The sequence below is a fragment of the Diabrotica undecimpunctata genome, chromosome 7 (assembly GCF_040954645.1).
Source record: "Diabrotica undecimpunctata isolate CICGRU chromosome 7, icDiaUnde3, whole genome shotgun sequence".
In the NCBI taxonomy this organism is placed as follows: domain Eukaryota; kingdom Metazoa; phylum Arthropoda; class Insecta; order Coleoptera; family Chrysomelidae; genus Diabrotica; species Diabrotica undecimpunctata.
The window spans coordinates 38,851,241-38,874,543 of NC_092809.1; the positions used below are offsets into that span (position 1 = coordinate 38,851,241).

Consider the following 23,303-nt stretch of genomic DNA (forward strand, 5'->3'; position numbering starts at 1 on the left):
ATAAGTCGAAAATTTACTCCACGCAACCGCAAGTGACAGAAAGTGGCTACTGCTCCATTCACGGATTATATTATAAAATTTGACGTTATCAATTAAAAATATTGTTCTGAAGCTATTTTCTTGTGGCATTTTAAATTAATTACTATTTAAATGGGAATAAGCCACATGAGAACGATTTCCGAAGTGGAAATTGAAACGTCATTAAACGTATTTTAACCTTTAATTGTGGCTTATTCCCATTTAAATAGTAATCAATTAAAAAGAACGTAAAATGTTAGTTTTGATGGTTTCTAGGGCAACAAGTAACAATTACCACAGGGAAAGCTACAGCTACCTGAGGAAAGGAATGCCAAACGTTAAAACGTTTAAAACAAATAAAAAGGGTTAATGCGAGGAAATAATAAAAGTAAAATGTAATGGCATGTCTCGCAAAACCGGAAAACAAAAAACAAAATAGTATATCGATGGAGAGCAATCGTATGTATTTCTGACTATTGGTCGTCTTCAGTACGGTGCAGCCAAGTTAGGAAAAGAGCATGTTAACTTGGGAAAGGATCACTACAGGAGCAATGCGACCAATTTACCGTACCAATTGTACTTGAAATTGGAAAACGTCCCCAAGTGTCTTTTTTGCACCTATATTTTTTCGATGCACTGAGTCTATAGTATTCAGAAAAATAACATGTGTCTTTATTTAATAACAGGCAGTAGCTGGTTTGTCTTTAGTTTCATGCGTGGAAGACAATGATGCTAGATAAAAGTATGTGTTTTATCTCATCAGGTAATAATGATAGAGGTGTAAAGAACCATGGACTCAACTGTACACAGATCCAGATATTGTAAAATTTATTACGGTGCAGAGAACAAAATGGGATGGATACATTGCTAGGATGTCAGATAATGAGTACACGAAGAGATTGACATTCATAAACCCAGAGGGCAGAAAAAGTAGAGGCCGACGGCGTAGAAAATGGATTGATGATATAAAAGAAGATCTTAATTCTAAGGGTCAGAAGATGCTAAGAATCGACGGAAGTGGCGACTTCTCTGCGAGCAGGCCAAAATCTACAAAGGATTATCGAACCAATTATCATGATGATAAAAAAATAACATAATAAAGTTCTATAGGAAGGGTGGTCGTCCTAGGTTCTAGAGAAACGAAGTGAACGAATTCATAATAAACCGAGGTATGCTAGACGAAGGATGGAACGACAGAGATAAATGGAAAGGTTTAAAACTCTAATATCATTTAATACATGTATTTGCTAATAACTAAAGGAGTGTTAAATAAGAACGAACACAGAAAACAAAAATATTGCGCTTCTTTAATATTACAGTTTTTTATCAGAGTATAGATTACAGAGTAATCTATAAGAAAAATCTAATAGTATATTTAAAAGTTTTCAACAAATAAACCTCAAACTGTAGACATTATTTTTTCCTCCACTAATATTATTTTTTAATTAGTATTGAAAATAACTTTAGAACAGCGCTAATAAGGGTTTAGATCGTAGGGAAACGTGGTGGAAATGTAAAGGAATGATGGGCGCAGGTCATCGCTGTCATTGGCAGTCGTTTGGTCAGTTTGTTGTGAAAGTTTCCAGTATTTCCACGGATGTTCGAATAGTTTTCGTTGCTGCGTGCTTGTAATTTTACCGATGTAATAAGGGTGAGTGAGTTTTTATGTTATGCCTCTCTGGTTTTTTTATGGCACTATCCATTTAATAATATGTCATTTTTATTAATATTATATAAATTTTATCGAAATACGGCCACAAAACATTAGCCTCATACTTTCCTATACGGGGGATTTAAATTTTGAAAAAATTTTAAATTAAATTTTTATTTACATTCTTCTACTTCTCTTTTATTTATTCTCTTGCGATATGTTCTATGTTCCAAAGTATAATTCACGAATTTGCTACTATTTTGGATTAGGAATGAAAGTTTTCACTTAAACGGTCCCCTGTGCTGAAAAAGTTAATAGAAAATTCTCTTGTTTAAAGCACTTTATAAGACAAGAAAAAACACGGTTTTAACTGATAATGTATTTTACATCCATTTAGAGAAATATAAACTTATTAGTGCAAAAATAGAAGAAAATTACGAATTCTATTGTTTCTAAATTGTGTGGTAAGTATTTACTGATAAAATAATAACAATAACATTCAAATTTTTTCTTAATGAGAAAATGAAAACGTATTACCTTACAATGTAATAAAGAATTAGATCCTTAGTCATAATCACTGTCGTCTGTATCTTCACTTGAATTGTAAATGATCACTAGGTTAATTGCTTCGATGTGATTTTCACGCATTATACATTCTTCTATTAACTTTTTGCATTTCCGCACAATTTTGTCCCAAATTGCAGGAATAGCAGTATTCAATGGTTCTGCTGCGTCACTGTAACCGTTATGTCCAATATAGTTATCATAGTAAGTTTTGCATATTCCACAAATATATTCAATTGAAATTGAATTCACACATTATGTCCAAAACTGTGTATAACCTCGTCTACTATAAATATTTTTGGTTTTTTATTCCTGTTGGCAAACTGTAGTAATTAAAAGAATCTTAAGGAAATTAAATATTTTCATTCGTTAACTATTCTATTTTTTTATTTTATGTACTGCCCAGGAATTTGTTGGTTGCTTATTTAAAATTTTGCATATGTCTCCCTCACTAACGGTGTGTTTTATGAATTTGATACTGTCGTTCTGACAAATTAGTTTTATTCCACCTTTAGCAAAAATCCACGTATCGTCCAAATAATCAAATGAAGCATGTCCTTTTTTAAAATCATTATTATAGTTTCTTAAAAACTCGATTCTTTTGTGAATGACACTATCTCTTTCACACAAGGCTTTTCTATTGTCTTCCATTTTGAACCTAAACCCAATCTGAAAACTCTCCAGAGACTTACCTACTAATTTCGAACATATTTCTGTCTTTAATTTTTTTTAATTGTAACACCGTACCTACAAGACATATTCTTTCTTTTCACGCATTTTATATATAATATCTCGAATTTGAAACTTACAACCTTCAGGAAGATCTTTAGTCTTAGGGTGTAGTCTAGGTGTAGTCTTAACATATCCCCAATAATCCTTCATTATTTTGTTACAATTATTATTACGAATATACGAAAATATACGAAATCATTATTAACACGAAAATATATTCTATTTATTTTCGATATATCTCAGCTCAAATAAAACGAGCTTTTTGTCTCGTTCGTTTTCCGCACTCCCGCTAAAACAGGTTGCTTCTTTTGGTATTAAAACACACTTCGATATTATTTTACCGCCACTTCTCAATATAAAAAGTGATCATTTTTGCAACCACAACTGGTCATGAATGTTTTTTGCTTGTACCAACCGCTTCGCTAATTCGTTACAAAAAACAAGTTTTTTGTCTACCTAGAACTGGGTCAATAACGTTTACTTGTTCTCGGAACTCGTAAAAGGGCAATAAATCTTGTAGTTTTATTGTTTTTATCATTATGTAGTTTCTTCGTAAATGTATAGAAAAAGTGGCTTTTTAGAACCCACCGTTTGGGACATTTAAAGTTCGTTAAAGCCGTTAAAAGTTGGCGGTTTTTTTCCGTATAAAAGGTTGAATCAAAGCGGCATTCAGGGACTTTCGTCCTCGATGCTAAAGTGGGATAGTCATACCAGACTCATTTCTCAGACAAGCGCTCTACGTAAACTTTCGTTTACATAGCAGAAAAGTAAATGGTTTAGTTTTAGTTACATACGTTTGTAAATAACTATCTTTTGTAACATTTTTGTTTACATTGTTGTCTGCAAATACAGACATTCAAGTGGAAATTTTTCTCACGAACAGTTAGATGTAGGAAAATTCTGAGTATGGCAGAAGAACAAGCGGCCAATTTTATGTAGGAAATGTCCATTCGCTTGACTCTCGGACCAAAATTAACGCCAACATAGCCGATTAACGAAATTTGATAAAAATCCAATGGTCTACAGTTTTTTCGATTTTCCGACAAAACGGTGCATAATTTCTAGCCACATGTTAATTTCTTTTTAAACAGCAAGTCGCCCTTAATCGAAATAATTCAAATTTCAAACAAAATATTCACTTTTAATTTTCACGAAATTTTCAGCAAATACAGACATCCACGTGGAAATTTTTTTCACGAACCTTTAGATGTAGGAAAATTCTGAGTATGGCAGAAGAACGAGCGGCCAATTTTATGTAGGAAATGTGTATTCGCTTGACTCTCGGACCAAAATTGACGCCAATATAGCCGATTAACCAAATTTGTAAAAAATCCAAGGGTACCCCCTTGGAAATTTTTTTCCAAATTTTCCAAAAAAAAAATTTGTTTAATGTTGTGGTACATACATTTGGTCCAGCTTATTCCAAACATGTGTTTTTTTCTGATCCCTTAACCCCAGTTGGCCGGAAAAGAGGAAAAATCGAATTAAAAAATCTACAGTTTTTTCGATTTTCCGGCAAAACGGTGCATAATTTTTAGCCACATGTTTAGATTTTTTAATCAGCAGGTCACCCTTAATCGAAATAATTCAAATTTCAAACAAAATATACACTTTTAATTTTCTCAAAATTTTCAGCGAATACATACATCCAAGTGGAAATTTTTCTCACGAACAGTTAGATGTAGGAAAATTCTGAGTATGACAAAAGAACGAGCGGCCAATTTTATGAAGGAAATGTGTATTCGCTTGACTCTCGGACCAAAATTGGCGCCAATATAGCCGGTTAACCAAATTTGATAAAAATCCAAGGGTACCCCCTTGAAAAATTTTTTCCAAATTTTCCAAAAAAAAAAAATTGTTTAATGTTTTGGTACATACACTTTGTCCAGCTTATTCCAAACATGTGTTTTTTTCTGATCCCTTAACCCCAGTTTGCCGGAAAAGGGGAAAAATCGAATTAAAAAATCTACAGTTTTTTCGATTTTCCAGCAAAAAGGTGCATAATTTTTAGCCACATGTTTACATTTTTTTAATCAGCAAGTCGCCCTTAATCGAAATAATTTAAATTTCAAACAAAATATTCACTTTTAATTTTCACGAAATTTTCAGCGAATACATATATCCAAGTGGAAATTTTTCTCACGAACAGTTAGATGTAGGAAAATTCTGAGTATGGCAGAAGAACGAGCGCCAATTTTATGTAGGAAATGTGTATTCGCTTGACTCTCGGACCAAAATTGACGCCAACATAGCCGATTTTAGAAATTAATGATAAAAATCAGCATTATTATTACCATTTCGACTAAGAAAGTTGTTTCGACGAAGGATTAGTTAATCCTAGTCTACATACTTAGCCAGCTCCAACGTCTGGCCCGCTACTTGTTTTGTAGAAAGGAGGCAATTCACAACACTAGGTTTACATTGTGCGAGCTCTACTTCACTATTTACGCTTTTTTGTTTTTGAAAACTAACTTGAGTTTTATCTTACTAATACACAATGTATCACACACACACACACACACACACACACACACACACACACACACTCACACGTTTATGTATGGATCGTAAAGGGCCTCTATTGGCAAAGTTCAAATTAAAGATCACTTGATTTATATCTAAAATACGTCGTGCCAGTTTCGCTGTCAATACACAAACAAACTCTTTCCAATCACAAGTACCACTATCACAAACTTAGTAGGGTACCATTAATTTGTAACAGGTATGGGAGTATCGCTAGAGTTACCATTAATTTGTAACAGGTTTGGGAGTATCACTAAAGCAATGTATCACTTTCTCCGAATGATGAAAAACCCAAGTGCAGCCTATGACGGATTCAATAAATATTTACACTTATGTTAATCTCTCAGAGCTCATTGCTCACTCACAGAGCACACCCAATCTGGTTGTAGCAAATATTTAGCAGGTAAATATAAAATAAAATAATTACTATTTTAATGGAAATAAGCCACAATTGAAGTTTAAAATAAGTTTATTGACGTTTCAATTTCCACTTCGGAAATCGTTCTCAAAATACAAACATTAATAAATTAAACAAAAATGTTGTTTTTGTTACTGTTGGTGAAAAATTCTTCTAATAATTTTATTTTATCGGACTCATTTAGGTATATTGACAATTCAGACATATATTATATATTTTAAAGTAGACGACTTTAAAATAATATTGTCAATATTGTTGAATTGCGTCCCTGGGGCGACTTTATTATAATATAGTTCATTCGATTACATGAAATCAACTTTAACTTGAGATTATCCGTCAGAAAAATCATAGCGTGATGTATCTTTAAAAAGACAACCACATGCCATGATGACAGTAAAATTCTCCTGTTAGTCATTCCATAGTAAATCATGAGGAAAAAACCAGGAAAAAAACCTCATGATACTATCCCGATATGGTAAGTATTTGGTCTTACATTTTGTTTATTCTCAATAAACACCAAACTCTGATTTTACATGTATGTCATTTAAAAACATAAATGATGTATCCTTGATATGTTATTGACCCCTTATAATAGTGGTACTTTCTTTTTATCTATTCGAATTTGCTTGATTTAATAATGGTTTGTATTTTAAAAACGATTTCCGAAGTGGAAATCGAAACATTAAAAATAAACTTATTTTAAACTTAAATTCTGGTTTATTCCCAATTAAAATGGTAATTGCATTAAAATACTATGAGAAAATAGCTTCAGAACAATACCGACATTTAGTTTCCTACATACTTTCCTACATGAAGTCATGATAAAAATCATTCTCTCGCCAGCATAAGTGAAAATATTCTTAAGTGAACGTTTATTATCTATTGCATAACTCGCCGCTTTGAAAATCAACATTTTATTTTTGCCTAGTATAAACAAATTCCAAAATGTTTAGATTATCAATATCAGAAACACAGAAAGATTTGGAATCTATGTCGGCTTTTATGATATGCAGGGTGAATTAAAAAAAATATTACAACAATATTAAAAGCTTCTCTTATTCTATTTTTCATATCATCTGGCGTTGTTGGAGACTTCTGGTACACAAGGTTTTTTATATAGCGCCATATGAAAAAAATCAATGTTTGACAATTCGCGGTGGCCAAACAGTTGGTCCTCCTTTGCCTATCCACCTCGCAGGAAAGTTATTATATATTAGATTAGACGATTGTGAATAAGAGCAGTGTGATGAACTAGATCACCGTCCCCGTCGTGTAAAAACCACATTCATTGTCGAATATTAAGTGGAATATTTTGCAGTATTAATAGCCAATTATTATTTAGAAAATCCAGATATATAGCACCATTCACACGGCAGTTAAAAAAATGTCCCCAACAATAATACCCCAAACATTTATAGACCACTTTGTGTAACTATAACTATCAATAAAGCAGGGATTGCTTGACGCATAGTAATGAAAATTACGCTGATTTACTGTTTCAGTTTTGGGAAATGTAGCCCCATCTCTAAAAAGCACATAACCGAAAAAAAAACGGTCGCTATGCACCTGCTGCTGGGATCATTGACAAAAAACTAATCCCTACTGTATGTGGTATGAATGTATTTTATATTTACGGAGGATATTGGCCGCCAAAGTTTGATAGTCTACAAACCCATGGAAGATTTTTATTGGGTCATTTGATCCAGCACGAATCACATATAAAACAATACTGCAGTATGTAATAACAACTTTAGAAACTATGCCGTCAATTCATTTCGATACAGGCGAGTGGCAGGTAAGATAAACTTACCACTCAGGGGGATGACCTGCGACCTAATGCTGTACAAAAATGTTGGTACCAGGAGCAGGAAATATTTTTTATTTTCGGAAAACTTTTTTACCATTTTTGGTAATTTGACACAGTACGGTATTCGTACACAAAGTTTTGGATCGATATATAGATTAATTTTTTAGCAACGCTGTACATTTTGGCCCCAGGCTGGGACAGGGGTGAGAAATCTAGGGCGCAACCCTTAATTTGAAGTCCCATGTTTTGAGTACCGATAAGAAATTGCGGCAAAGTTTCTAAAGTTGTTATTACATATTGTAGTATGACTTATATGTGATTCATGTTGGTTTAAATAAATTGTATGTGATTCATGTGTGGATGTAAGGATCCTCAGTAGTGGCTAACACTACATCGTATTCATTTTCTTCACTGATAACAGTTTTGATTCTCTTATTTTCTCAAGTATTTTCAATACTAGATAAAGAAGCAAAGAAGAGAGGGCTAGTAATAAACCAAAGCAAAACGAAATACCTCAAGTGTTCAAGAGAGAATATACGAACAAAGAGAAAGAAATTAAGCTTGGTGCATATACATTTGAAAGAGTACACCGTTTCAAATACCTGGGAGTGATGGTGAATGACAGAAATGATAGAACGGATGAAATCAATGAACGCATCCTACTGGGTAATAAAACCTACTGGAACTACCAAAAATTCCTGAAAGAAAAACACATTAGTAAGAAAACCAAATTAAAAATTTACAAGACTGCAATCAGGCCAGTGATCACCTATGGTGCAGAGACGATGTGCCTAACACAAAAAGATGAAATGAGATTGGAAATCTTAGAGATAAAGATAATTCGACGAACAATGGGACCGGTGAGGATAAGTGTAGGCTAATTTAGAAGATTAACCAATGAAGAAATTAAAGAAGTCATCGAGGGTGAAGACATAATCAAGTTCGTGAAGACGTAAAGGCTCAGGTGGCTGGGACACACAGAAAAAGCTAACCCAGACTCTACGCTAAAGCGAATAACTGGATGGAGACCAACAACAAAGAGACCAAAGGAGAGACCCAAAAGAAGATGGAGAGATCAAGTCTTAGGAGACATAAAGAAGCTGAGAATTTACAATTGGAAGGAGCGCTGTAAGGACCGGAAAGAATGGATGAAAATTGTAGACAGGGCCAAGTCACACACGCTGCTATAATAATAAAAAAACAACAGCGGACTGATTCTCCGCAATAAATGAATCAGAGAGGCCAAAAGGGCGGAAACACTTCGCCAGGAGTGAATAAGCCATGATCATGACGATTTTTTCAAGTGCAACTGACCGTGTTCGAACAAAACAATTCATTAATTTTTCAAAAGCTTTTACGTTTGGCTTCCTCCGGTGAAGATATCGCTGTTGATATATTGTGGATGCAAGTAGGCATTTTCTTGAACTTTCTCGTAGTACCCAGATCATATCTGTTAATTGTTCTACGGAAAAATTCATGTTTACAATTAAATACAAGCCATAAATTGTCATTTTTTCAAAAACTACTATTTTACCATTGTTAATGATACAAGTGGCTTTTTAATTATTAATAGTTGCTCATCACAATTTAGAGTTATGAATGTTTTACTAAAAATTTATTGGCTTAGAATACTGTTGATATAACATTAATCTATAAATTGTTACATTTACTGCATATTGATGTTAAGGGAAAGTAGCCTAATTTCGGATACCATTTACAATTAGTGTCATATTTTTCACCTAATAACACATTTTAAACTTTTATCTACTCAAGAGTACTTGCAGAGTAATATAGAAACTAATTTTATTATCATAGACAATTTATTGAAAATCTTTTTTACAAAAAATATTGTTCAATAAAATTAGTGCTTTTGTATGTCAAAAATTTTAGGGCTCCTAATTTCGGATACCCTATCCGAAATTAAGACACCATTTTGTTCATCATAAGAATAGTTACACATCTTGACAAAAGTCGCAAATATAGGTTTTCTTCTTATCAGCATTGGCGCACATCTCATGACACCACTTGAAGCACTTTATACACCTTATCCACTTCTCACCGTGTGTATCTTCGGAATATAAACTGTCACAAAACATACATTCTGTGTCTCCATCTTCATCGTCTACATCCATATCAGAATCATCATCCAAAATAAGCTAAATCACCAGGATGTGAAGTGTCACTACTACTCGATTCAATTTTTTTCTTTTGCTTTTTTTGGCGTGGAGTTTTTTTTCTGTTGACTTGATTTAATTCGTTGCTTATTTTTGGTTTCTTTTCTTTCAAAGACTTTTTTCTTTCTTGTTCGGCTACACTTCGTTCAAGTTCATCTTTATAAGGTGTACTAGTTATTATCCAACTAGAACCTTTTCGAGGATTTTTTTGTTTGTTTGTTTGTGAGGTATAACTGCAAGAAGGCAGTGGACTAATATCCTCAGCTCTTATCATAGTTGCCGTAGTTTCAGTTGCATTTCCATTGGATGATTTATTTGTTAAGTTATGTTTTGGAGGTGTTCTTTCGATAATGCTTTGTGGTTCTGGTCTTGACTGACCTCTTGTTGGTAATACTTCCCCATGATTTTGATTTATGGGTGGTGGTGTTCTTTCTCTTTGTCTCTCCATTATAAAATCGTGATCAGAAAAGTTATTTTTATTAAAAGGATATATTCCAGATTTGCGAAAACCATTCGCGGAAATTTCTGCAGTAGCACTTTTCAAATATGCCGGGCACATAAGCTTACAAATTTGATACGAGTTTATGGTGCGTCCAGGATTTTGCCTTAACCACATCTCAATTTGTTGCGAATAATATGTTTTAAATGGTGACATAAAAGACAAATCTAGAGGTTGTAGTTTGTGTGAACTGTGCGGCGGGATACACAAAATTGTAACGAAATTTGCACGTCCTGCTTCTATCACATCTATATTTCTTGTGTGGCTGTAGTGACCATCAAGAATAAGCAGCACTGGGTCTTCACGGGATGGTTTCACGTGAGCTACGAAATGCTGTAGCCATTGGGAAAAAATGTGCTGCTGAATCCAACCTGGATGGCAAGCTGCAATAGAGCCAGGCGGCGATCCATCTAATAATTCCACTTTCATGTTCTTTCTTGGAAACACGAATAATGGAGGGACAAACCCACCAGCAGCATTCATACAAAATACAACAGTAACTAATGCGCCTCTTTCAGTCGCGGTAACAGATCCAACCTGTTTTTTTCCTTTTAATGTTATAACACGAGTATTCTTGGACTGAACCGTTGTTATGCCGCTTTCATCAACGTTATAAACTCTTGCGGGGTTGAAGTTAACTTTTTCCATTGACGTTTCTAAAAGATCATAGAATCTGCTGACATTTTCTGGGGTAAATCCCTTAATTCGGGCTTTCGAGATTCCTTGTGGTTTTCTAAGGGACAAAACTGCGTTTCGCCTCATAAATCCCCTTAACCATTTTTTACCGGCAGATTCGGCATGGGCAAATGGATGACGAAGACCATTTCGTAAAGCTATTTGATATGCAAGTCTCTTGATATCAGCGGTCCCAATTCCGTAAAATCGCCGGTCCATTTCTAGGCAATACGAGACTAAATCTGCTTCCATTTCTGCAGAAAGTACTGGTCTTCTTCCAATTTTAACAGCAACCAACTGCTCCGGAGTTTTATTTTCTTGCTTAACATAATCTTCCAGAGTTGATTTCGGAACAGCAAATAACTTCGAGGCTTTAAGATACCCCATTTCCTTTCCCCTGACGGCACGGATAGCACGTATCATTCGGTCTGGATCCCATTGTTTATGTTTTTTACTTGTTTTTGGCATTTTCTTCTGAAAAGAAACAAAAGTTTTTATGCTAACATGATCATCAATTTAAGGTTCCTAATTTCGGATATCCGAAATTATGGGACTTGTACTATCCGAAATTAGGAATTTTTTATTTTTAAGGTTAGGGCTCTCTAATTTATATGTGATTAAAATCTGCTTTAAATTAGTAGCAAAATCAAATAAAACAGGTTTCTAGCTTACCCCTGCCAAAAGATCAAACTTCAAACAGGAATAAAAACACGAAAAAATAGGCTTTGAAATACGACCGAAAAAAAACTGCACAATAACGTTTGGTGGTTTCGGCACTGCCATCTAACGGGGAGCAGCTCTACTACCTAAACAATTTAAGATAATGTTCTCTGTGGTATTCAGCGTGACATACGTATAGGTTTCTGTTCGCAAATAAAGAAACTTTTTTAGATACACCGCTATCCGAAATTAAGACACTATCCGAAATTAGGCTACTTTCCCTTATTATGTATTAGTTACATTGAATAAGAGTAATTTTATTATATACAAGACTAAGTTATTTCTACTTACAAAAATGTACTCGCTTCGGCGGTACATATACTAAAATTGGAACGATACAGAGAATATTAGCATGGCCCCTGCGCAAGGATGACACGCAAAATCGTGAAGCGTTCCACATTTTTATTCTATTAACTAACTCCCAGTTATTTTCAAGCGTCCGTCAACTTAACGAGTCAGATCTTACAAACAAATATTGGGAGAAAAAACCATCTCCGCCATTATGCATGGCATTACAGAATAATCCTATTTTTTTCAAGAAATTGGACACAGTTGACAGAAGCTTAGACTACTTTTCTTTATTCCACAGAACTCAGGTTATAATACCCACTTATAGTGAGAACACCATTACGAGTAGCAATCTTCTAAGATCTCTACTGCAGGATTATAGGGAAGCCACAATAATATACACGGACGCATCAAAAACAACAGAAGGGACTGGATGCGCATACTTTTAATCTGCTACAAACGTAGAATTCAAGTATAAACTACCATATGAATTTTCAATCTTTTCAGCGGAATCAATAGCTATACTTGAAGCTCTAAAATATGTTAAAAACACCTGCAATAGACATATTTTAATTCTGTCAGATTGCCTTTCAGTTTTGCAGAGCATAAAAAACATTGAATTGTCCTCAACATTTAGCAACCCCTACATATTTGAAATAAAAGATCTATTGTATCATTTATCATCGACTGGAGTCAACATAAAATTTATTTGGGTCAAAGCACATATTGGTCTCAAACATAATGAATATGTTTTGAATATGTTGAATATGAATATGTTAATTTGGCTAAAATGAGTGTAACAACTGGCTCTACGTTGAAATATACGCTTAATACATCAGAAGTTACTACGATTTTCAAAAAAAATCAGCAACTTAGATGGAAAGAGCAATGGAAACATTACTGTTCTACAAACCATAAAAGGTATACCCCTTTACAACCAACTATACCTCAAACAACCTGGTTTCAGAATTTCAAAGCTCCTCGTAAATATATTACTACTATAAATCGAATACGCTTTGGACATGCATTCTATCCATACCATTTATTTAAAATTAAAGTCATCGATGATGATAGTTGCAAACATTGCGGTAAGCTAGGTGACCTCGATCACATCTTCTTTGAATGTCTTAAATTTATTCAGCATTCAAACTCCCTGTATATAAAATTAACTAAATGCAATACATACGCTCCATATAATATACAGTCCTTATTAGCCATAGGTTCTGTAACAATATATAATTTAATTATAGAATTTTTTTCAGACACATGCATAGCTTAATAAATCTGGTACTCGTTCGTGAAAATTTTCAAATTTTCATGAGCGTGTATAGGGTTAGACTTGTACCCTTTGTTTATCCTATATGTAACAATACCTTATCCGTGGTCCAGTATTGTTTGTCTGTTAAAATAAATGTCTTGACGGACCCCTAGACGAGAAGCGAGAAGCGAGTGTCCTTGTATTTTCCTTCGACGTGTTCTTCTATTAATTATTCGTCTATTTCGTTTTAGGGATATCGCTGTGAATTTGTCTGAGAGAAATAATCTGTACTTATGTGTATATACTTACAAAAATTGAAGGTATTCCCGAAATTTTTTTTACTCCATGTTTTCGCATTCTACTCCATATCCCCTCCACTTGTACTCGGTTCATCATATTTTGGACCGTGTCTTTAGTGCTGTCCTTTTATTATTTTTTATCTTCCTCCTTCTATTTTTTTAATCTTTGATGGATATTATAATCTTCTGATCTTAATAATTGGATAAGTTATACGGTTTAGTGATTTTGAGTATTTTGATTTATTTATTCATTTAATAATTTTAATTTATTAGTTATTTTAGAATAGTTTAATAGGACGAGAATTATTTAATTAATAATAAATGTATACTAAGGAATGAAAACATTCTTGAATTCATAAAATATGAATATGTTTGTTTAAAAACAATGTTTGCAAGTAATTTTTTTGGTGGCCTATGATAATGGCTCACATCAAACAGATGATCACCCTACAAATATCTGTGTATCTAAATATATTTGTGCGTCTCACTCTATTGATGTTTACAAAACAACACATGTAGCCATTCATAGAGCGAAAGCAGCCTTTTAAGTGCGAAAGGGTAAACGGGAGCAAGGTTATTAGGCCAACCATATTTGACTTATAATATTCCCCCGATATTGATTCATTTAGTAAAAGTGACGCTCCGTTTACGGCGATTTAGTTTGAGAACATGTGAACTTGGAGTGTGCGGTCTCTAGGGGATACCACCCGACTCACAACAAATACAATTATTAAAAAATGTATATGTTTGGTAATAAGCTAGTATTTATGTTTAATGGAAGAGTTTATAATGTTAAAATAATTCACGTAAAAGCGTTTCTTCGAGTATGTCATAAAAATTGTTGTTACTATTTATATAAAAGCAGATTAAACATTCAATGGGAAAATAATTAACGGGCAAAGTATCGACAACATGCAAGGTTTGCTGTGTAGTTAGAATGCAGTAGTTATAGTTATTCCCATACTGAGTACTGAGTCGGTGGAAGAAGATAAAGAACTTAATATCTTTCAAACAAGAGGAATTATTTAGGAGAAAGTGTGTAGTGAAGATTGTCTAAAAGATCTTTCCCAAACACACTTAAATCAATATCTGGAACAACAATATACAAATGTCTTCTTATTTCTTCCTTCTTATACAAATACTCTAAAGGTCTGTTTCTTCTTCGACATTAGCCTCCTGCATTGTTTAAATTAACACACCATCTCTTCCTTGGTGTTTCAACACTTCTTCGACCATTTGGAGATTTGTCTCATGCTATTATTACTATCGTCTACCATTCTGCTAATGTGTACATACTCTTTCAAACTGTTTCATTTTGATACATGTATTTATGTCTTCTACATCACTACACTCTACTTTTTGGATGTGTCGGTTTTCATCTCCGCTGCTTATGTCATTATATCTCAATATCATTCTGAAGCTATTTTCTTGTGGCATCTCAATGCAATTAACCATTTTTGTCGGAAATAAGCCAAAACGGTTCGATTTCCACTTCGAAAATCGTTCTCAAAATACAAAACATTGATAAATTAAACAAATTTTGTTTTGTGACTTGGTGAAAAATTCTTCTAATAATTTAATTTTATCTGACTCATTCATATTGATAATTCAGTCATATATTATACATTTTAAAGTAGATAGCTAGTGTCGTACGGCCGTAGCATCTCCGGAGGTATTCTCCATATATGGATGATCTGCGACCGCCGCTCTAGAGGAGGATCGAATGTTTCTCGAATCCATCCTTGACCTCGTGGTAATGATGTGTACTCGAACCACACGCCACGTAAAGAAAGTTCGTGTAACCTTCTGGCTAATGTCTAGTGTTAGGGTTTTCAGGTCGCGCCCCTAACATGACTTAACGACTACTTTCGTAGCCTGAAGCGACGGCCTTACGTGCCCTCCGAAGCACGGTGGCAGCTCAGTTAAATTAGAAATTGAAAATTTTATCGGTGCCGGGATTCGAACCCGGGCTCTCCAGCTTGTTAAGTCAGTAACATAGCCACTGAGCTATGACTGCCACTACACGCCAGTTCGATAATTTCTACTTGGCGGTGTATTATTTTCTTACATGTATTAAATATGATTATTCTAATTGCGGTGTACGCTTTAGATTTCACAGAGATGCCAGCCTCTCACGTTTCGATGTGTGGTCGAGCACACACCCCACAAGGTGTGTGCTCGAGTGAGGAGTGATTCTAAGTCCACTAGGGCCTTTTATTCACTCATAACCGTCAGTGGACCAGCAGAACACTGCGCCAGTTAGGCACGATCTGAGATAAGTATAAGGCAACCTGTCTTTCCTATCTCAAAGATCGATGCTCGCCCAGGCAGGGAATATTCACTGCGAGTCAACAGTTTCTTTCGTGATGTGACAAGTTTCCTATCAAACATTTCTTCACCTCGACGAAAGAATGATCAACAGTCGCTACTGCGGCTCCTACACCTTCTAGTGTATGTTTCGTAGTCAAATAGACTTCGTTCGTATTCACTGCAAAAAGCGTTCGGACTCTTCTTCAAATCGAAGTCTTCACAAAGGTTCAATCTTGGGTATAATAATAAACGTTAAATTTTCAAATGGTACTCGGCCAACAAGCCAATCGGCCAATCTTTCGCCGGGAGGCCAATGGCAACGCAGTTAATAACGCTGTTTGTGATTGGCCGGCCAGAGTGACAGTCTGCGTTGTGATTGGTCACCTCTGGCGACACTAGATAGATAGACTTTAAGACTCCAAATCAATGGCGGAGGTTCTTGAGCCAAGATGTTCTTTGCTTATGTCTAGTAGCACATCTCTTTTCTATTTTTCCCTGAATAATTACATGTAGTGACCCATATTTAGGATTTCTCATCACATGAGCAAATTAAATTTAGGAATGCGTGGTGGTAAAGAATCTACTTAGCTACTTAGCTAGTCGCTGATCAGGCGATACATACATTATACCAGCAAGTTTCTTCTCCAAACAATCTCTAATAAAATGATGCCGACCATCAATATGTTTGTTTTTTTTTATTGATGTAAGTATATTATCCATAGTTTTAAAAATCTCTTTTAACTAATGACCAAAGAACAAACTTTCTGTAACCCATGAAGGTACTGCCGTATATTCAGCTTCTGCACTAGGTAGTGACTACACATTGCTTCTTAGTTTTCCAACAAATAACATTATTGTTAAGCTTCATAGCATAACCACTAATACTTTTTCTGTTAATTTGATTGTTTGCAAAATTTACATTAAGATATCTATGTCTATTTCTTTGTTTAACAAACGTCAAAACAAATTTTTTTGTAGATTTTAAGTGTCTCAAAACATTTTTCAAAATTTTAAAATGTTTTTCAGTGTAATTATTTTGAAATTGACTGAAATGTGACACACAAAAATTTAAATCTGGCCTGGAGCTCAGTATCACATACGTACGAGAACCAACCAATTACCTATAAAGTAACTTAGATTTCCTACCAAATTTGTATCTTTCCCATTGAGAATCTATCTATCTAATTAGACTTCTTCGGTCCATTTTGGACATATGCCTCCCCAATCCTTTTCCATTCTTCTCTGTCTGTCGCTATAGTCATCCACCTAGAGCCCACGTGCTTCTTGATATCATCTGCCCATCTTATTTGGGGCCTTCCTCTGCTTATATTCCCATGGTCTCCAACTTATAAGAATTTTGTTCCATCGGTCTTCTTTTTGTCTTATATTGTGTCCGACAAATCTCCATTTCAATTTTGCAACTTCTTGTCTAACATCCCTCACTTTTGTTTTCTCTCTTATCCACTCGTTTCTCTTTTTATCCATTAGTCTTATGTGCAACATTTGTCTTTCCATTGCTCTTTGGGTTTTTATGATTTTGTCCATGTTTGCTTTTGTAAATGTCCACGTTTGGGAACCATAAGTGAGAACAGGGAGTACGCATTGATTGTATACTTTGGTCTTATGATGCTGTGGATATTTTTTGTTTTTAAGAATGTAGCTTATTTTGCCAAATGCCGCCCATGCCAGTCTAACTCGTCCTTTTATCTCTGCTGTTTGGTTTTCTTTGTTAAGTTTTATAGTTTGACCCAGATATATATAATCCTGAACTTGTTCTATTTCACCTTTCCGATCCTCATTGTGATGTTTCCATCTGTATTTGTTATGATTTTGGTCTTGCTGTAATTCATATTAAGGCCTATCTTTCCAGCTTCTACGTCCAGTTCTTTCATCATTTCAAATAATTCTTCTTTTTTATCGGTTATCAATGCGATGTCATCAGCGTACCTTAGATGGTTCAAGCGTTGTCCACAAATTTTTATACCTTTTTCTTCCCATTCTAATCTTTTAAAAATATCTTCCAGAGCCTGATTGAAAAGTTTCGGTAATATTGTGTCACCCTGTCTGACACCTCTATTTATTTGTATTGATTTTGTTCCTTCATATAATTTAATTATTGTTTTGGCTTCCTTATATATATTGGCTATTAGTTCCGTATATCGTGGTCAATTCTGCTATTAATCAAAGAATTTTTCACTGCCCAATGTTTACACTGTCGAAAGCGTTTTCGAAATCTATGAACGCTATATATAGAGCATTGTGGTATTTGCTCGTTCTATAAGTATTTTTATACTTAGTAAATGGTCACTTGTGCTGAATCCCTTTCTAAAACCATCTTGTTCTTTCGATTGGTATCAGTCGAATTTTGTCGTCAATCTATTAGTTAAAATTTTTGTTAGGAGTTTATACATTACATTGAGAAGTGTTATAGGACGGTAGTTTTTTATATCTGCTTTATCCCCTTTCTTGTGTAGGATAATGGTTACGGATTCCTTCCAGTTGTTTGGGATTCTTTTCTCTTTTAATATCTTGTTAAAAAGGGAATGTAGAGTATTAATTACCATTTTTCCACCATATTTCAGCATCTCTGCAGTTTATTCAATCTTTTCCAGGCGATTTGTTGTTTTTCATTTCTTTCAATGCCTTCTTTATTTCTGATTTGCTTATTTCTGGCTGTAGCTCTGAGTTGACATTTTTTATTTTAGCCTTAAGTTGGTTTTTAATTTCTTCTGGTGGTTCCTTTTTTGTTTTATATAATTCTGAGTAGAAATGGTGGATTATATTGATTATGTCACCTTAAATGTTTGTTTCTACTCCGTTTACATATTTTATTTTGTTTATTTCACACTTACCTAATTTCGGTCTTAAGCATTTCATATTTTTGTTGTTCTGTATTACTTCTTCTATTTTTATTTCTTGTTCTTTTCTCTTATTTTCTTTTATCATTCTGCTTATTGTTTTATTGATTTCTACATATTCTTGAATTGAGAAATTAAGTTTTAATATGTGGAAGATTTTCTTACTTAATTAATTTTTTATGAAATATAAATTTTATTTCAAATTTTTATTTATTTGTAAATCTAAAAATACTAATTTTTCACTATCAAACTCTTTCATTTCAAATTTTTTCTGTAACTCAGTTTTTATAAAAATAATATTCTTCTTCATTTTTGAAAATATTATCAAATCATCAACATACACAAGTAAAAAAATGTAAAATCCTTATAGTACAAACAAGGATCCTTTCTAGATCGCATCGTTGAAAACCAAGATCAGTTAGACTTTTACGAAAAAGTGAGTTTCAACATTTTGGGATTCTTTTAGACCATACAATGATTTACGTAACTTATTAATTGAATTTTTGTCATATCCTTCAAGCCCTTCTGGTTGATACATATACACTGGTTCTTTCAACATTCCATAAAGGAAAGCGGACATAATATCTAGCTGTTTTTAAAAAAGTTTATATTCTACATACAATGAAAGTAAAACTCCCATTGTAGCCATTCTTGCTATTGGGCCATATATAACTGGCAGATATCGAGTACAGTTTTTTATGAAATCATGCCCAAGTACTTTCGGTCCTAGAGCATCTTCAGGGACATTTCGTCAAAATTAGGCTATCCAACAATAAGTGGTGAATGTCATAAACATCAACTAATACATTAACACAACACGAGACAAAGGACAAACAGTTTAATTTTTTTTTATAAATTTGAAGAAGCTACATAGTGGGTGACAGCAGGAGAGAGCTTGCTTGAAAACACGTCTTGTTCTTCGATGCGATGGAAGTTATGTACGTAATAATGAAAAAGTGCGATCTTTAACTATGTTTTCAATGCACAGCGTATATATACGTCCTTGTAAAATAACCTCCCTCACAAGGTTATTAAACGCCTCGTTATATTCACCTCATGGCTATTTTTACTATTCTACGCAAAATGTGGCAATAATACTGCCCTTTCAATATTATCACGTAAGCATATGCAAATTCGTTCACCTTAAAGTGGAGATCGGAAGTAACGATAAGGGCAGCAAAGACTTGAAAGGTAATTTTAATGTTATAAAAATTAATATTTTTACCTGGAAAGCAACGAAGTTTTTTCTCTGAATAGAGGTGACACTTTATGGATTCGATTTGAAATTAATTTTTGCATTTTCTACTCGCATTATTGTCTACTTTGAATATGTATTATTTTTCTACTATTGTTTTTATAGAATTATCATTTGATAGTACAGACATTGAACCAAAAAATAACTTGAAAAAAACAATCTACATATAGGAGACTTTTAAAAGCGACAATGAGTAAAGTAGACTTCCTCTTCTGAGTAAATGAGCCCATTTTTCTTAAGTGCCATATTATATTGCAGCTTTCGTGTTCTGATCAGTTTATTATACACTGGCCATGATATATTTAGGATATGTATATCCATAATTCGAATGCTTTCAGTCTCTTAACAATCGCTGTGTTAAGGATTCACATTTCCATTTTGTAGAGCAGAGCACAGAAAAGGTAATACTTTGCTAGCCTAACTTTCAAATCTATTGTGTTTATTCTTCAATCATGATATAATCTATTTGGCCCCACTACTTATACAATTAAGGTAGGTACATATGCGAAATTATTAAAAGAATTTCAGTTTTAGGACTGTATCAATAAGGTTGGTTCAAAATAATTAGGAAAGGTAATTCAATGTTGTGCAAACTAAACTAATATCTAAATCAAGTTTACAAAAAAGCTGACCAATATTACTGGTTATATATACTGGCGCAAAGATGAAACGCTATCAAAGATCCTCTTCTTCTTTTTCTTTTTATATAGACATGACTCTCTCTGTTTTTCAATGTGCCTCCAGTAAGTTGTCACTCCATCGTTTTCGTGGCTTTCCTACTGATCGTCTTCCTATTGGGGAACCGTGTCTTGCCGCCTTTACTACTCTATTTGTTGTCATTCAGCTTATATGATCGTTCCATTCTACTCTTCTATTTCTTACCCAGTTCTTGATGTTCTCCACCTTGCATCTACGTCGTATATCTGTACTTCTAGCTCTGTCCCATAGTGTCTTATCATCAATGTTTCTGCTGTGCCTTTAAAAGTGTTTTCATATCTGCTGTTTCTAACATCCTTTTTGTCCTCTCTGTGTCAGGTTCTGCCGCGTATATCATTATTGGTCTGATGACTGATTTGACTTTGTTTTGCCTTTCGTTTCTTTCCCGATATTTTTATTTATCCATATTGTTTCATTCAGGCAGCCTGCGGCTCGGTTTGCTCTATTCCCTTGATCTTCCACTTCAGTTTCGAGCTTTCCGTAGCTAGATAATGTGATGCCTAGATATTAAAACTCCATCACTTGTTCTATTATCTGACCTTCCAGCTCCAATTTACATCTTAGTATATTTGCTGTTATAACCATAGATCTTATCTTTTTTTGGAGAAATTAACACGTTAAATTTTCTGGCGGTTATATTAAATGGGTGCATCATACGTTATAAATCATCTTCACTTTGAGAGAGTAGTATTGCGCCATCTGCATAGCAGATTATTTTAAGTTGTTTTTCTCCCATTTGATATCCTTTTTTAGTTCTTACTTTTTTATTATTTCACCCATAATCAGGTTGAACAATAGAGGACTCAGGGAATCTCCCTATCTTGATGATGGAGGCAATGTACAGATGGATTTGGACAAGGTTATAGATGTTTGGAGGGCGTATTGTAAGTCTTTAGACGCCGATACGGACCAGATGCCCGCGGACACCCCGTATGTACCTGAATGTCTCCACTTTCTACTCTCCTTCAACAGGATAGATCACACTAGCTTTAAATCTGAACCTGACATATTTTTCTCCGAAGTGGAATTCGCTCTGAAAAGACTTAAGTCAAACAAAGCAGCAGGCTATAATTGCATTACCGCTGATTTCTTGAAGCATCTTCCGAGAGTGTGGAGTGAGAATATTACATCGATTGTGTAAAGGAATTTGGCGTCTGGCCTGAGGATTGGAGAAAAACCATAATCATACCTCTACATAGGAAAAGTCCAACAAATAATTGTAACAACTATATACTACTAGCTCTAATATTACATGCCATTAAGGTGATGCTGCTACGTCGTCTAGAAACCTTTATAGGTTGGCAAATAGTACCTGAGAAGACTAGATTTGTGTAGGGCAGAGGTACTAGAGAACAAATCCTTATTGTAAGAAACAGCATCGAAAAAGCCAGAGAATATCAGATCCCGATATTTATATTTTTTGTTGATTATACAAAGGCATTTGATAATGTTAGATGGCGCAAACTATGGAACATATTGACAACAATGGGTGTACCTAAACAGTTGACTCATCTTATTGGCAAACTGTATCAAGATAACCTGACATATATTCGAATGGACAGGTACCTATCTGACGAATGCACCTTGCAGATGGGAGAGTACGATAAGGATGCGTTTTATCTTCCTTATTATTTAACATATATTCAGAGTTCATAATGCGCAGAGTCTTGGATGGTTGGGAGAGAGAAGTAAACCTAGGCGGTGTCAAGATATCTAACTTGCGGTTCGCAGACGATACTACAACTAAGAAAATTACTAACTTATTAAAAAATCTCGAGGTAGAAAGTGCTAAATTTGGACTCAAAGTTAACTACAACAAAATCAAAATAATGGTTATTGACCTCCAACAACAGTTTTCCGGAACCCGAACTATGCCAGGTAGTCTCCACTATAATATATCTTAGAGCTCTAGTTAACAACACAGGCAGTTGTGAGCTCGAAATTCGAAGACATATTCAACTAGCAAGAGTAGCAATGACTGAACTAAACGGGGTCTGGCGTGATCGTCACATTACTATGACAAACAAGAAGAGAGTCATTTTAACTCTGGTTTTTTCCATATTTTACTATGCATGCGAGACATGGACAGTCAAAGAATCAGATAGACGACGCCTACACGCTTTTGAAATCTGGACAAGGGGACGACTGCTTTGATTCCATAGACGGCTCGCCGTACAAATATCTCGGTTCTAGATAAAATTAAACCCAATCAGTGTCTCTCTAGTACTGTTTACTCTACAGTGATCACAAAATGGAGCGGTTGGTGGTCCAAGGAAGGCATCCGAATCAACGCCAACGCGGCAGATCTCCACAGCGATGAGCAGACATTACGAAGGAGACGAACAAAGCGTCTGTTTTCTACGGGAACCAATAGGTAAGAGATGAGAAAAACCGTCTATTGTCTAAGAAAATCAAATTAAGAGAGGGAGATATTTCGTTTGCATTTTCCAGGAATGTGTGTATTTCTCGCGGCTAGGGATAAAAATAGGTAGGAGGAATTATTACTAAGGGTTGGCTTCAGTAACGATTTGAATTTG

At 34.5% G+C, this 23,303-nt stretch overlaps 2 protein-coding genes and 1 non-coding gene across 8 annotated transcripts in view; 2 read left to right on the forward strand and 1 right to left on the reverse strand.

Annotated features, from left to right (window-relative positions):
* Nucleotides 1-1,561: 1,561 nt before the first annotated feature.
* Nucleotides 1,562-23,303, forward strand: part of Kif3C (Kinesin family member 3C) — a 141,546-nt gene continuing 119,804 nt past the window's right edge. For all 6 annotated transcript variants that reach the window (XR_011951374.1, XR_011951376.1, XR_011951375.1 and 3 more), the window contains exon 1: nucleotides 1,562-1,669. The gene's annotated coding sequence lies outside the window, so the exon portion shown is untranslated. The remainder of the gene's footprint in view (nucleotides 1,670-23,303) is intronic.
* Nucleotides 9,856-11,996, reverse strand: LOC140446339 (uncharacterized). The gene is made up of 2 exons (XM_072538882.1): nucleotides 11,734-11,996; nucleotides 9,856-11,535 (listed from the first exon to the last, which is right to left on the reverse strand). Exons 1-2 carry the CDS (start codon nucleotides 11,842-11,844, stop codon nucleotides 9,856-9,858), a joined length of 1,791 nt encoding a protein of 596 aa, XP_072394983.1. The 5' UTR covers nucleotides 11,845-11,996.
* Nucleotides 12,079-12,185, forward strand: LOC140447080 (U6 spliceosomal RNA). Its single transcript, XR_011951578.1, has one exon. It is a non-coding gene; the product is annotated as a U6 spliceosomal RNA (small nuclear RNA).